The sequence below is a fragment of the Oncorhynchus nerka genome, linkage group LG19 (genome assembly GCF_034236695.1).
Source record: "Oncorhynchus nerka isolate Pitt River linkage group LG19, Oner_Uvic_2.0, whole genome shotgun sequence".
Classification (NCBI taxonomy): Eukaryota; Metazoa; Chordata; class Actinopteri; order Salmoniformes; family Salmonidae; genus Oncorhynchus; species Oncorhynchus nerka.
Window position 1 is genome coordinate 43,658,134 of NC_088414.1, and position 16,034 is coordinate 43,674,167.

Here is a 16,034-nt window from a genome sequence, read left to right on the forward strand (position 1 = left end):
GATCAACCTGGCTGTGTGTACATTAGAATGGTAGGCTGGTGAGATCAACCTGGCTGTGTGTACAGTGGTATGGTAGGCTGGTGAGATCAACCTGGCTGTGTGTACAGTGGTATGGTAGGCTGGTGAGATCAACCTGGCTGTGTGTACAGTGGTATGGTAGGCTGGTGAGATCAGCCTGGCTGTGTGTACAGTGGTATGGTAGGCTGGTGAGATCAGCCTGGCTGTGTGTACATTAGTATGGTATGGTCAGTCAGTCAGCTAGACACCCAGCCAGTCACTCAGTCAGCTAGACACCCAGCCAGCCACTCAGTCAGCTAGACACCCAGCCAGCCACTCAGTCAGCTAGACACCCAGCCTGTCAGTCAGCTAGACATCCAGCCAGTCAGTCAGCTAGCCAGTCAGTCAGTCAGTCAGCTAGACATCCAGCCAGTCACTCAGTCAGCTAGACAACCAGCCAGTCAGCCAGTCAGTCAGATAGACATCCAGCCAGTCAGTCAGCTAGCCAGTCAGTCAGTCAGCTAGACACCCAGCCAGTCACTCAGTCAGCTAGACAACCAGCCAGCCAGTCACTCAGTCAGCTAGACACCCAGCCAGTCAGTCAGCTATCCAGATAGACAGTCAGTCAGCTAGACACCCAGCCAGTCAGTCAGCTAGTCACTCAGCTAGCCAGTCAGTCAGTTTAGCTAGACACCGAGCCAGTCGGTCAGCTAGCCAGTCAGTCAGTCAGCTAGACACCAAGCCAGTCAGTCAGCTAGACACTCAGCTAGCCAGTCAGTCAGTCAGCTAGACACCCAGCCAGTCAGTCAGAGAGTCAGACTGCTAGAAACCCAGCCAGTAAGCCAGTCAGTCAGTCAGTCAGCTAGAAACCCAGCCTGTCAGTCAGCTATCCAGATAGATAGTCAGTCAGCTAGAAACCCAGCCAGTAAGCCCGTCAGTCAGCTAAAAACCCAGCCAGTCAGCTAAAAACTCAGCCAGTCAGCTAAAAACCCAGCCAGTCAGTCAGTCAGAGAGTCAGACTGCTAGAAACCCAGCCAATAAGCCAGTCAGTCAGTCAGCTAGACACCCAGTCAGTCAGCTAGAAACCCAGCCTGTCAGTCAGCTATCCAGATAGACAGTCAGTCAGCTAGACACCCAGCCAGTAAGCCCGTCAGTCAGTCAGCTAGACACCCAGTCAGTCAGCTAAAAACCCAGCCAGTCAGTCAGTCAGCTAGAAACCCAGCCAGTCAGCTAAAAACCCAGCCAGTCAGTCAGTCAGTCAGCTAGACACCCAGTCAATCAGTTAAAAACCCAGCCAGTCAGTCAGTCAGTCAGCTAGACACCCAGTCAGTCAGTCAGTCAGTCAGCTAAAAACTCAGCCAGTCAGTCAGTCAGCTAGAAACCCAGCCAATCAGTCAGGTAGACACACAGCTAGCCAGTCAGTCAGCTAGACACCCAGCCAATCAGTCAAGTAGACACACAGCTAGCCAGTCAGTCAGATAGACACCCAGCCAGGCAGACAACTCTCGGAATGAAATGTCACACATACTCTCTCAGGGCGTCTTGAAGGAGGACTGAAGGAGAAATCACATGTTCTATATCTACGGGGGGCTATTGACCACACAAATGTTGTGAGTGGTCCTCTGTAGCTCAGTTGATAGAGCACGGTACAATTTTATTCACTTCAAGCTGTCAACCATGTTTAATAATCACCATCTCCATGTCCATGTTTCATAAGTCAATCATGAAATATGAAATACTCGGGGGATCCCAAGTGGCTCAGTGGTCTAAGGCACTGCATCTTAGTGCTAGAGGCATTAGTACAGACCCTGGTTCGATTCCAGGCTGTATCACTACCAGCTGTGATTGGGAGTGACATAGGGCGGAGCACAATTGGCCCAGCGTCGTTATGGTTTGGCCGGGAGTAGGTCGTCATTGTAAATAAGAATTTGTTCTTAACTGACTTGCCTAGTAAAATAAAAATGGATAGCTTCTCAGTCATTGGAAGAAGGACACACTATATATCTTTCAAAAGATGGAGGGGTGCGACGCTATTGGTTGACTCAGCCAACCACATTGAAAAAAAGAGAGCGACATCCAGACGTTATATGCAATGGTGATTTTAACCAGAGCCAACTTTGTTTTCCAACAGTAGAATTGAACTTGTGGCTATCAATAGCTGTTGCTTGGCATAGATGCCTGGCTAGCTAGCACGGTAACGCTAAATTAAAGTTACAGTATTAATTTTCAATAGTTGCTGCTCAGTGTAGCTGCCTGGCTAGCTAGCTAGCTAGCATGGTAACAGTACAGTAAAGTTACAGTAGTACTAGCATTAATTTTCAATAGGTAAGACAACTGTCAAAGTTGGTAAGATCTAAAAGATAATGCAATCTGCTAACGTTATAAAGGTTACATTAGTATTCACTTTCAATGGGCTGTCAGAGATAATGTCACCTGGGTTTCTTTGGACCTCTTACATAGCTATATTATTATGCCAGCTAAGTTAGATAATGCATTGATATCCAGAGGACAAACTTTGATATAAACAGCTAGCATTACTTACAGCTGAAGTCGGAAGTTTACATACACTTAAGTTGGAGTAATTAAAACACCTTTTTCAACCACTCCACAAATGTCTTGTTAACAAACTATAGTTTTGGCAAGTCGGATAGGACATGTACTTCGTGCATGACACAAAGTAATTTTTCCAACAACTGTTTACAGACAGATTATTTCACTTAGCTAGCCAGGCAACTACGCTAAGCAGCAACTATTGAAACAGTATCACAATTCCAGTGGGTCAGAAGTTTACATACACTAAGTTGACTGCCTTTTTAAACAGCTTGGAAAATTCCAGAAAATGATGTCATGGCTTTAGAAACCTCTGATAGGCTAATTTACATAATTTGAGTCAATTGGAGGTGTACCTGTGGATAGTTGAAGGCCGACCTTCAGGCCTCTTTGCTTGACATCATAGAAATCAGCCAAAATGTCAGAAAAACAATTGTAGACGTTTTGTACCATCTGCCAAATACATATGTGCCTGTGAGGGCATAGGCCCACCTACTTGGGAGCCGGGCCCACCCACTGGGGAGCCGGGCCCATCCACTGGGGAGACGGGCCCACCCACAAGTCTGGTTCATCCTTAGGAGCAATTTCCAAATGCCTGAAGTTACCACGTTCATCTGTACAAACAATAAATAGTACGCAAGTATGAACACCATGGGACCACGCAGCCGTCATACCGCTCAGGAAGGAGACGAGTTCTGTCTCCAAGAGATGAACGTACTTTGGTGCGAAAAGTGCAAATCAGTCCCAGAACAACAGCAAAGGACCTTGTAGAGATGCTGGAGGAAACAGGTACAAAAGTATCTATATCCGCAGTAAAACGAGTCCTATATCGACATAATCTGAAAGGCCGCTCAGCAAGGAAGAAGCCACTGCTCCCAAACTACCATAAAATAAGCCAGGCTACGGTTTGCAACTGCACATGGGGACAAAGATCGTACTTTTTGGAGAAATGTCTTCTGGTCTGATGAAACAAAAATAGAACTGTTTGGCCATAATGACCATCGTTATGTTTGGAGGAAAAAGGGGGAGGCTTGCAAGGCGAAGAACACCATCCCAACTGTGAAGCACGGCGGTGGCAGCATCATGTTGTGGGGGTGCTTTGCTGCAGGAGGGACTGGTGCACATCACAAAATAGATGGCATCATGAGGGAGGAAAATTATGTGGATATATTGAAGCAACATCTCAAGACATCAGTCAGGAAGTTAAAGCTTGGTCGCAAATGGGTCTTCCAAATTGACAATGGCCCCAAGCATACTTCCAAAGTTGTGGCAAAATGGCTTAAGGACTATAAAGTCAAGGTATTGGAGTGGCCATCACAAAGCCCTGACCTCAATCCTATAGAAATTTGTGGGCAGAACTGAAAAAAAGCATGTGCGAGCAAGGAGGCATACAAACCTGACTCAGTTACACCAGCTCTGCCAGGAGGAATGGGCCAAAATTCCCCCAACTTATTGTGGGAAGCTTGTGTAAGGCTACCTGAAACGTTTGACCCAAGTTAAACAATTTAAAGGCAATGCTACCAAATACTAATTGAGTGTATGTAAACTTCTGACCCACTGGGAATGTGATGAAAGAAATAAAAGCTTAAATAAAATCCTTCTTTCTACTATTATTCTGACATTTCACATTCTTAAAATAAAATGGTGATCCTAACTGACCTAAAACAGGGAATTTTTACTCTGATTAAATGTCAGGAATTGTGAAAACTCAGTTTAACTTTTCTGGCGCAGGCGTTCCGCTAGCGACCCACCTCGACAACATCCGGTGAAATTGCAGAGCGCGAAATTCAAATTACAGAAATAGAAACGTAACATTCATGGAAATACAAGTCTCATACATGAAAATAAAGCTTAACTTCTTGTTAATCCAGCTGCTGTGTCAGATTTAAAAAAGGCTTTACGGTGAAAGCACACCATGCGATTATCTGAGGATAGCGCCCCGCATTCAAAAGCATGAAAAACATTTTTCAACCAGGCAGGTGCGACATGAAAGTCAGAAATAGCGATAGAATAAATGCCTTACCTTTGAAGATGTTCTTCTGTTGGCACTCCAAAGGGTCCCAGCTACATCACAAATGGGACTTTCGTTCGATAATGTTCTTCTTTATATACCCAAAAACTCAGTTTAGCTGACGCACTTCATTCAATAATTCAACAGTTTCCCTCCATCAAAATGCATACAAAATGAGTCCCAAACTTTACTAATAAACTTTTCCAAACAAGTCAAACAACGTTTATAATCAAACCGTAGGTACCCTAATACGTAAATAAACTATACAATTTAAGACGGAGAATTGTATTGTCTTTACTGGAGATAAACAACAAAGAACGAGCTCTCATCCACGCGCATGAAAACGCTACAGCCAAAATGGGAGCCACTTAGAAAAACTACGAAATCTAGCTCATTTTTCCAAAAACCAGCCTGAAACTCTAAAGACTGTTGACATCTAGTGGAAGCCCTAGGAACTGCAATCTGGGAGGTTTTCACCTCATAATAAACATGACAGGCATTGGAAACACTGGTAGGCTGAACATTTTGGATGGTTTCTCCTCGGGTTTTCACCTGCCATATCAGTTTTGTTATACTCAGACATTATTTTAACAGTTTTAGAAATGTTAGAGTGTTTTCTATACATATCTACATATCTACCAATTATATGCATATCCTAGCTTCTGGGCCTGAGTAACAGGCAGTTTATTTTGGGCACGCTTTTCATCCAGACGTCAAAATACTGCTAAGGTATGCAAACTTCCGACTTCAACTGTAAATACCGCTGTATTAGACGTTAGAAGTTCAAAACAGCGAGTGCAGGCTATTGAATCATTTTCATGTTAATTTGGATGGGGGGGGGATTTAAAGACAATCAATCTAATCCAGAGTAGGGCCTATAGTCTACAATAGAACATCAGTGCTTGAACTTGTAAAGCGGCTGTTTGTGATTTGTCGGATATAAAGTCAGGTGGTTTCTTTGCATCCAATGGCAGTGTAGGCAATAAGGGGGAGGAGCTGCTTGTGGAGGACAGCTCTAACACAGTTCCCGCCTCCGACATCACCAACACAACCGCTATACAGGTGTCGACCAACGGTAATCTGATTGATGGATCGTGGCAGATGTTTGGATCCTATTGTGTCAATCACTCAGAATCAGTCTGTTGCACTAGTGGGGAAAAAGTACCCAGTTGTCATACTTGAGTAAAAGTAAAGATAACTTAATAGAAAATGACTCAAGTAAAAGTGAAAGTCACTCAGTAAAATACTGCTTGAGTAAAAGTCTAAAAGTATTTGGTTTTAGATATACTGAAGAATTGAAAGTGTTTGCTAAAATATACTTGAGCATCAAAAGTAAAAGTATAAATAATTTCAAATTCAAAATTACTTAAGTCAGGGGCACGTTCCAACACGAAGACATCATTTACAAACAAACCATTTGTGTTTAGTGAGTCAGCAAGATCAGAGGCAGTAGGGATGACCAGGGATGTTCTCTTGATATGTAGGTGAATTGGACCATTTTCCTGTCCTGCTAAGCATAAAAAATGTAACTAGTACTTTTGGGCATCAGTGAAAATGTATGGAGTAAAAAGTACATTACTTTATTTTTGTAATTTAGTGAAGAAAAGTAAAACTTGTCAAAAATATAAATAGTAACGTAGATAGTAAAAACAAATTCTTAAGTATTTTTACTTAGTACTTCACACCACTGGTCAATTGCCACACTCACTCATTACCTTGGTCCTCGAGGCTGTGTGTTTCTCTCTACTTTGCACTTTCTTCCACTGCAAATCTACCATTCCAATGTTTTACTTGCTATTTTGTATTTACTTTGCCACCATGGCCTTTTTTTGCCTTTACCTCCCTTATCTCACATCGTATATAGACTTATTTTCTATTGTATTATTGACTGTATGTTTGTTTTACTCCATGTGTAACTCTGTGTCGTTGTATGTGTCGAACTGCTTTGCTTTATCTTGGCCAGGTCGCAATTGAAAATGAGAACTTGTTCTCAACTTGCCTACCTGGTTAAATAAGGGTAAAAAAAAAAAAAAAAAAAAAAAAAACAGGCCTGCAACCCTCCCGTTACCCCTCCTCCCGTTACCCCTCCTCCCGTTACCCCTCCTCCCGTTACCCCTCCTCCCGTTACCTCCTCCCTCCTCCCTCCTCCCGTTACCCCTCCTCCCGTTAACCCTCCTCCCGTTAACCCTCCTCCCGTTAACCCTCCTCCCGCTAACCCTCCTCCCGCTAACCCTCCTCCCGCTAACCCTAAAATAATGAAAAAAAGCACTTGGAGACTAAAGTGGTTGTTTAGAAATGTTATCTCTGGCCGAGGCGGGACTCAAACTGGGGATTTTGGATCCACTCTTCAACCCTTCCTCAAAAACTTTTTATTTAATTTTTCAGCTTAATAAATAAACACATAATTTAGAAGCCTCCAGTCTTCCCTCCCTCCTTTCTCCTAATATTTTCCCTCCTTTTTGTCCCCCCCCCCCCGCCCCCTAACACACTATCATTCCACAGCTTTGGTGCTTGCAACAGGAGAGTGGGTTCAATTCCCGGGACTACCCATAAGTTAAAGGCACAACTGTCAGTCACTTTGGATAAAAACATCTTGTTAATGATATATATATATATTATCACATTAACTGTGAGCGAGATCAAAAGACAAACAATAAGGCTGAGGTAGAAAGACCGTTTTATTACATAAAAATGACACGTAAGATAACAAATTAAAAATGTTTTTTTCCAAGTCTGACAGTAGTATATTCTGTTGTACGCATGTGTTCCACACTATACCGGAGATCATGTGTTCCACACTATACCGGAGATCATGTGTTCCACACTATACCGGAGATCATGTGTTCCACACTATACCGGAGATCATGTGTTCCACACTATACCTGAGATCATGTGTTCCACACTATACCTGAGATCATGTACACGCTAAAAAGGAGAGCTGTGTTTTGGTCTTGTACAAAGACCTTTTTTTTATCTGGATCTGTGAAGAATTAAAAGTGGTATGAAGTGCACTACTTTATACCAGGGCCTACGAGGCTTTGGTCAAAAGGAGTACACTACGTAGGGAATAGGGTACGATCTGGAACAGTTTTAAAACAATAAGCCTCTCAGCTCCACAGAGAGAAAGGTCTCCCATCCAAGGTAAGTGCATGTTTACCTTGGGCTGCTCATTAAAAGAGCGGTCACTCTCAAATAGGAGTAACTTTAAAAATGAAATAAGATCAACACAAATACTAAAAAAAATAAAGACAAATCCTCTATCCTCCCCTCGTTAAGTTCCTCGGGAGCCTTGTTCCTCCAAGCTGGCTCATCTCCTCTCCCCAAAGCGTCTGAAGAAGGACACAATCCCAGAACTACTGTTCTGCCTCTCCAAGGGTTTATGAGCCTCTGTAGCAAACCCCGTCTCAGTCTCAGCACCAACTGGGGCCCACAGCGCGGTACGTCTCTGGAACAGGTCCCCAAGGCGGAATCTGAATCCTGGAGCCTGGCTCCCTCCAGACTCATCCAGGGAGAGAGAGCGAAGCATGGGGCCCTGGGACAGAGCTCTCTGACTGGGGCAGTCAGGCAGGGACATGGGCCCCCTCCCTGCTTCTCCATGGAGGTCTGAGGGTCCAGGGTGTCCCTCCATAGCCCTCATCCTCCCCAGCAGCACCAGAGGGGGGCAGGTGGCGGTGGAAGGGTGGGAGGCGGTGGAAGGGCGGGTGGGGGTGGTAGGGCGGGTGGGGGTGGGGGGCAATGACCAGACACCATCGTCAAGGCCATCGTCGGCGCTGGGGGCGAAGAAGGAGTGTCGTCGGTGGGGGGTTTGGTTTTGGGGTGAGATGTGGGGGCTGAGGATGATCCAGGGAGAGCCCAGGTTCTCCATGCTGTTACAGAGAGCCAGGTCTACCTCTCTCATCTCCCTGGGGTGAGGGGTGGAGGGTTGCGAAATAGGGTGGGGGTGGAGAGGGTGAGGTGTGGAGCGTTGGGGGGTGTGGTTTTGGGGGACGAAGCTCGCTTTGTCACCCAACTCTGGCAGTTCAGGATGTTCTATGTCAGCAGATAGCCTGCCTCGGCCAGTCTGGTAGCGAAGCATCTTCCTGGACACGACACGCATCCTCTGCACCTCTTCCTTCTCCTCGCCCGCTCTCTTCTCCTCCTCCTGGGTGGGGGGTGTGTGTTGGCGAGGGGACAGGCTGCGGCGGCCACAGCTCTTACTGGTCCGTTTCTGGTCGATGGACGACAGGCTGCGGCGGCCACAGCTCTTACTGGTCCGTTTCTGGTCGATGGACGACAGGCTGCGGCGGCCACAGCTCTTAGGGGTCCGTTTCTGGTTGATGGAAGAGGCTCTATTTGATCCAAAACATCTCCACTGGTCCCCTGGGGTCGCTGTCTCCCCCTCGTTTTCCTTCTGCTCTGAAGGGGGGTCCAGATAGGAGTCCTCCTTCACCCCCCCGTCCAACCTCTCCACCACCGCATCAGGGCTACCCAGCAGCTCCCTGGACCAGCCCTCCCCTCTCTTCTTCTCCCTCTGCCCCTGGTCCTCCTGGTCCTTCCGGGGTGTCACCACACCTGCCTCCCCACCCAGGGTGCTCCCTCCTGGTCTGGTGAACCGGCTAGGCCCTGGATCAGCGCTAGTCTCTGGCTCATCGGCCAGGGGGTTGGACTTGGGGCAGGGCTCAATGGGCGAGCCCCCGATGGGGGACAACATCACAGGGGGGAGATGGTGGCGTCTGCGCCTTGCTGGGCCCCTGGGGTGTATGGTGGTCAGGAAGCTGTGGAGGATAGACTCCATGGCAGAGCCAGGCCCGGCGGGCTCCAGGTCAGAGCAGGTGGCAGTGGAGCGACGCTTGGCCACATTACAGAACCTCTCCCTCTGCCTGCGTCTCAGCTCGGCTGCCTCACGCTCACAGTTCTCCTGATTGGGAGGAGAGAGACACAGTGATGTAGGTTAGAGAGAGGAGAGAGACACAGTGATGGAGGTTAGAGAGAGGAGAGAGACACAGTGATGGAGGTTAGAGAGAGGAGAGAGACACAGTGATGGAGGTTAGAGAGAGGAGAGAGACACAGTGATGGAGGTTAGAGAGAGGAGAGAGACACAGTGATGGAGATGAGAGAGAGGAGAGAGACACAGTGATGGAGATGAGAGAGGAGAGAGACACAGTGATGGAGGTTAGAGAGAGGAGAGAGACACAGTGATGGAGTTTAGAGAGAGGAGAGAGACACAGTGATGGAGTTTAGAGAGAGGAGAGAGACACAGTGATGGAGTTTAGAGAGAGGAGAGAGACACAGTGATGGAGTTTAGAGAGAGGAGAGAGACACAGTGATGGAGTTTAGAGAGAGGAGAGAGACACAGTGATGGAGGTTAGAGAGAGGAGAGAGCGAGAGAGCGAGAGAGCAAGAGAGCAAGAGAGGGCTAAAACAGAGTTTGGGGGGCCGGGGTGGTTGTGTTTGAGTGACCCAATATTCAACTAAATGTAGACAGATGGATAGTGGGCTGATGGACAGTGCCTGTCACTGTGAAGACCACTATATTCTTTAGGAAATTCAGATTGTCCCAGATTATTCATCATCATGTGTTAACGTGTCACCTAGGGTAGCAACATTTCAGGTTTTATAGTCACATGCACTAGTACAGTGAAATTAATTTCTTGCTCTTTCCCAACAATGCACTAATCAATAGTACTATCAAAACAAATACATACAAAAGCCAAGTTCACTTTCCCCAAAAATCCTGGTTGGAAGATTCCTGGAATTACAAAGGAATAAGCAGGAATCTTCCAACCAGGATTTCTGGGGGGGGATTGCATTGTGTAGAAAAGTTAAGAGGGATTTTTCAAACCTAATGTGTTCAGTCTCACCTGAACAGCCCTGTTGAAGCGCTCACAGAATGAGTGGAATATGGAGCAGCAGACCTCCAGTCGAAAGGTGGCTGGGTCTTCACAGAAATACTCTGCTACAGCTTGGCTCAGGGAGTTGAGGTTCAACAGACAGGCCTGGAGGTCAGACAACCTGGCCTCCGCCCTCTGACAAGACAGAGACACACACACAGAGTTCTACAGTCAGATCATTAGGTTAGCGAGAGAGAAAATATTTACAGGAGAACTACTGGTGTTGAAAGCAGCATTAGAACAGTGTTAGATGTATAACAGAGTGGGGGAGAGAGAGAGAAGAACAGAGTGGGGGAGAGAGAGAGAAGAACAGAGTGGGGGAGAGAGAGAGAAGAACAGAGTGGGGGAGAGAGAGAGAAGAACAGAGTGGGGGAGAGAGAGAGAAGAACAGAGTGGGAGAGAGAGAAGAACAGAGTGGGAGAGAGAGAAGAACAGAGTGGGAGAGAGAGAAGAACAGAGTGGGAGAGAGAGAAGAACAGAGTGGGAGAGAGAGAAGAACACTACAGGTACAGATGCATGTGTTTGTTTTATGGTTAAATGTTGTCACATTCACTGTAAAAATACAAGTTCATTTCACCAAAATGTCCAGAAGACCAGTAATTATGTGTGAGACTATGTGTCAGAAACGTGCCTTCTCATTGGTCCAGTGCTTTTACACTCAAACAATATATTTGTATTTGATTTAACTAGGCAAGTCAGTTAAGAAAAACATGTTTTTTTTTTTTTACATTGACGGCCTACCGGGGAACAGTGGGTTAACTGCCTTGTTCAGGGGCAGAAAGGTGTGTGTGTGTGTGTGTGTGTGTGTCATCTCTCACCATGAGGAAGGTCTCCATCTGTAACTGAAGCTCAGGCTGTGTGCTGGCGTCCATCTTAGCTTCCTTCACCTTCTCCGCCTCCCTCTGAAAGTCTAACTCCACCTCCTGCTTCTGCACCCTAAATAAAATTTTAAAAAATTGTGTGTACCACGTCATCCACATTACCACAGTAAATACATGCATGTACCACTTCATCAACATTACCACAGTAAATACATGCATGTACCACTTCATCAACATTACCACAGTAAATAAATGCATGTACCACTTCATCAACATTACCACAGTAAATAAATGCATGTACCACAACATTACCCCAGTAAATAAATGCATGTACCACTTCATCAACATTACCACAGTAAATGCATGCATGTACCACTTCATCCACATTACCACAGTAAATAAATGCACAGTCAACATTACAGTAAATAAATGCAACCACTTCATCAACATTACCACAGTAAATAAAACATGAAAATAAATGCATGTACCACTTCATCAACATTACCACAGTAAATAAATGCATGTACCACTTCATCAACATTACACAGTAAATAAATGCATGTACCACTTCATCAACACATGTACCACTTCATCAACATTACCACAGTAAATAAATGCATGTACCACAACATTACCCCAGTAAATAAATGCATGTACCACTTCATCAACATTACCACAGTAAATGCATGCATGTACCACTTCATCAACAGAGAACAGAATCCCCAAATCTAAAATCAATAAGAAAAAAACATTGCACATATTCCAAGTCAATAATCATACACTTCATTTGTAGAGCACTTTTCTTTTCCGGAATAGAAATCACGAAGCTCTTTACACATTGTGACCAACCAACCAATTGCAAAACAACAATAAAAAACCATGAGTTTGTAAATAAAATAATCAACATTACAAGGCATGCATGTAACATCAACAGAGAACAGTCCCCAAATGATGGTCTACCAAGTCAATAATGCAGCCATCCCGGAATAGAAATGTGTTGAAGCTGCAATAAAAACATGAGTTTGAATAAGGGTAAGTCGTAATGAGCAGGGTTGAGCAACGTCTATTTCCTGTGCTTGCTGTGGGGGGGACACAGAGAAAGAGGACGAGTTAGTTTCGTTACCTGTAGAATGTTTTATCATCGGAGCCTGGATGTATACATTCACAACGTCTTCATTTATATTTTCATATGAATCCCTTCCATCCCTTTCCCACCCTCATCTCTCTCTGCCCTGCCAGCGCTCCCCCCTCCCTGCCAGCGCTTCCCTCCCCCCTCCCTGCCAGCGCTCCCCTCCCTGCCCAGCTCTCCCGGTCTCCCATCCATGTCTCCCTCCCTGCCCAGCTCTCCCTCCCCCCTCCCTGCCAGCGCTCCCTCCCTGCCCAGCTCTCCCGGTCTCCCATCCATGTCTCCCTCCCTGCCCAGCTCTCCCTGTCTCCCATCCATGTCTCCCTCCCTGCCCAGCTCTCCCTGTCTCCCATCCATGTCTCCCTCCCTGCCCAGCTCTCCCTGTCTCCCATCCATGTCTCCCTCCCTGCCCAGCTCTCCCTGTCTCCCTCCCTGCCCAGCTCTCCCTGTCTCCCATCCATGTCTCCCTCCCTGCCCAGCTCTCCCTGTCTCCCATCCATGTCTCCCTCCCTGCCCAGCTCTCCCTGTCTCCCATCCATGTCTCCCTCCCTGCCCAGCTCTCCCTGTCTCCCTCCCTGCCCAGCTCTCCCTGTCTCCCATCCATGTCTCCCTCCCTGCCCAGCTCTCCCTGTCTCCCATCCATGTCTCCCTCCCTGCCCAGCTCTCCCTGTCTCCCATCCATGTCTCCCTCCCTGCCCAGCTCTCCCTGTCTCCCATCCATGTCTCCCTCCCTGCCAGCGCTCCCTCCCTCCCCAGCTCTCCCTCCCAGCTATGTCTCCCTCCCTCTCTAGCTCTCCCCCTCACCATGGTGACGTAGTGCAAGAGGTTCATGCCAGGTTTGTTGGCCTTGGTGTCTGCCAGCTTTAGTAGAGATGCCATCCTGAAACCGATGGCACTGCCAGCGTACCCGCCCTAAAACAACAGTTCACCGTCACTGCCCACATACAGACTAACACCACACAATAACATATTCACTTTAGTCACTTAGCAGACAGACACTAACGAATAGACGGCACATTAAAAAAAACAACGTTTGAAAACAAGGTCCACGTACAGTATTATATGATAGTAGAGAACACACACGTAATCGTAAGTCCTAGATAGTAGATCATTGCGTTACGTACAGCATTCATGTAGTTCCCGGCCTTCAACACCAGACGGATGATTGAGTGGAGATCATCGCAGACCAACAGCTCTGAGGGACAGAGAGAGAGAGAGAATTATTGTTCACTGCTTTGGCATTGTTTACATAAGTCTCCCCTGAAAATAAAGCCCTTTGAATTGAAAGAAAGAGAGAAATAAAGAGAGAAAGAAAGAAAGAGCATTAAAGTAGTGGGACAGAAGTGGAGCAGCGTTTCACCATTAGCTGCTTTGGTCATGACAGCGATGGAGTGTTTCATCTCATCTATCAGAGGGAACAATTCTTCTCTCAGCATCAGAGTCCTCAGACGCTCCTCATAGCTAGAGATAGACAACACCATCATCACAACCTCAATCATCACAACCCCATCACCCCAACCATCACTCCAATCACCACAACCTCATCACCATCATCGCAACCCCATCACCATCACCCCAATCATCGCAACCCCATCACCGCAACCCCACCACCGCAACCCCACCACCACCGTCAACCCCACCACCGTCACCCCACCACCCCCCAACCACCCCAACCCCACCGTAACCGCCACCCCAACCCCCCCACCACAGTCACCCCAACACCACCACCGTAACCACCACCCCAACCCCACCAGTCACACCCCAACCCCACCACCGTCACCACCCCAACCCCACCACCGCAACCCCACCACCAACCCCACCACCGTCAACCCCACCACCGCAACCCACCACCACCATCACCCCAACCCCACCACCGCAACCCCAACCACCACCACCATCACCCCAACCCCGTCACCGCAACCCCGTCACCCCAACCCCCCACCGTCACCGCAACCCCACCACCGTCACCCCAACCCCACCACCCGCAACTCCACCACCGCCACCATCACCCCAACCCCGTCACCCCAACCCCGTCACCCGCAACCCCACCACCGTCACCCCAACCCCGTCACCCCGTCACCCCAATCCCACCACCCCAATCCCACCACCACCATCATCCCAACAACTGACCCATTCTCACACAGGTACTAACCTAGTACCCTCACAATGACCCCATTCTCACCCAGATACTAACCTAATACCCTCACAATGACCACCATTCTGACCCAGGTACTAACCTAATACCCTCACAATGACCCCCATTCTCACCCAGGTACTAACCTAGTACCCTCACAATGACCCCCATTCTCACCCAGGTACTAACCTAGTACCCTCACAATGACCCCCATTCTCACCCAGGTACTAACCTAGTACCCTCACAATGAACCCATTCTCACCCAGGTACTAACCTAGTACCCTCACAATGAACCCATTCTCACCCAGGTACTAACCTAGTACCCTCACAATGAACCCATTCTCACCCAGGTACTAACCTAGTACCCTCACAATGACCCCCATTCTCACCCAGGTACTAACCTAGTACCCTCACAATGAACCCATTCTCACCCAGGTACTTTAACTAGCAGCACCATGAAGAGGTCCGGCTCACACAGCTGGGTCAGGTCTCCACTGAACGACCGCAGCTTCTTCACCTGGTGGGAGGACAACGCATCATCAGTACCAGCGGACAGACAGCACCAAGGAGCATAAAGAAACGCATGTAACGACAGATCACTGGTAACGCCCCGGGCTGGAGCTAAACGACAGATCACTGGTAATGCCCCGGGCTGGAGCTAAACGACAGATCACTGGTAAAGCCCCGGGCTGGAGCTAAACGACAGATCACTGGTAATGCCCCGGGCTGGAGCTAAACGACAGATCACTGGTAAAGCCCCGGGCTGGAGCTAAACGACAGATCACTGGTAAAGCCCCGGGCTGGAGCATGTGATGGAGAAAAGAGGGTGGTTAGTTAGGCTGCGTTTACACAGGCAGCACAGTTGTGATCTTTTTTTCACTAATTGGTATTTTGACCAATCAGATCAGCTCAGATGTGAAAAGATCTCATGTGGTTGGCCAAAAGACCAAGTAGTGTGTGTGTGTGGGGGGGGGTATCAGAATTGTCTAAATGCAGCCATTGTTACCTCTCCTTCCCCTGGCAGTAGTTTACAGTGTGTTGAGTGAGCATAAGAAAATAGTTATGGGGTTAGCTAGTTACTTACCTCTCCCTCCTCTGGCAGTAGTTTACAGAGCTCCTTGAGTTTTCCTGCTCCAAACCTCAGCCAGTTCCCCCTTCTGACGTCATCCACTATGTCCCTCACCGGCCTACAGGGGGAGACAAAGAACAGCCCACGGTGCATAGGTCACCCTAATCTCACTTGCGCCATGGAAAAGTAGTCTCGTGGAAATACAGCGACTGCCTTCAGTTATGTACATACGGAAATATCCAAGCTCTCTCTCTCTCTCTCTCTCTCGCACACAAATAAAACAAGGATGCATTGTCGTTCCAACGTCATCAACCATTCTTGTCTACACACACACAATCTATATAGCATCGATTCCAATAGATTCCATTCAAGGGCAGATGTCATTGAGAAACACAGAACCACAGTGACATCTGCAGTAGGTACATTTGTTAGTCAAAGTTGGGGCTGGACATTGAA

At 47.4% G+C, this 16,034-nt stretch overlaps 1 protein-coding gene across 1 annotated transcript in view; it reads right to left on the reverse strand.

Annotated features, from left to right (window-relative positions):
* Positions 1-7,218: 7,218 nt before the first annotated feature.
* fhdc3 (FH2 domain containing 3) overlaps positions 7,219-16,034 on the reverse strand; it is a 68,103-nt gene continuing 59,287 nt past the window's right edge. Inside the window, exons 5-13 of the mRNA XM_065005060.1 lie at positions 15,594-15,696; positions 14,941-15,026; positions 13,736-13,836; positions 13,500-13,570; positions 13,180-13,287; positions 12,304-12,328; positions 11,247-11,410; positions 10,399-10,563; positions 7,219-9,455 (exon numbers count right to left, since the gene is read on the reverse strand). Coding sequence (XP_064861132.1) covers positions 7,866-9,455; positions 10,399-10,563; positions 11,247-11,410; positions 12,304-12,328; positions 13,180-13,287; positions 13,500-13,570; positions 13,736-13,836; positions 14,941-15,026; positions 15,594-15,696 — 2,413 coding nt within the window. The 3' untranslated portion in view covers positions 7,219-7,865. The remainder of the gene's footprint in view (positions 9,456-10,398; positions 10,564-11,246; positions 11,411-12,303; positions 12,329-13,179; positions 13,288-13,499; positions 13,571-13,735; positions 13,837-14,940; positions 15,027-15,593; positions 15,697-16,034) is intronic.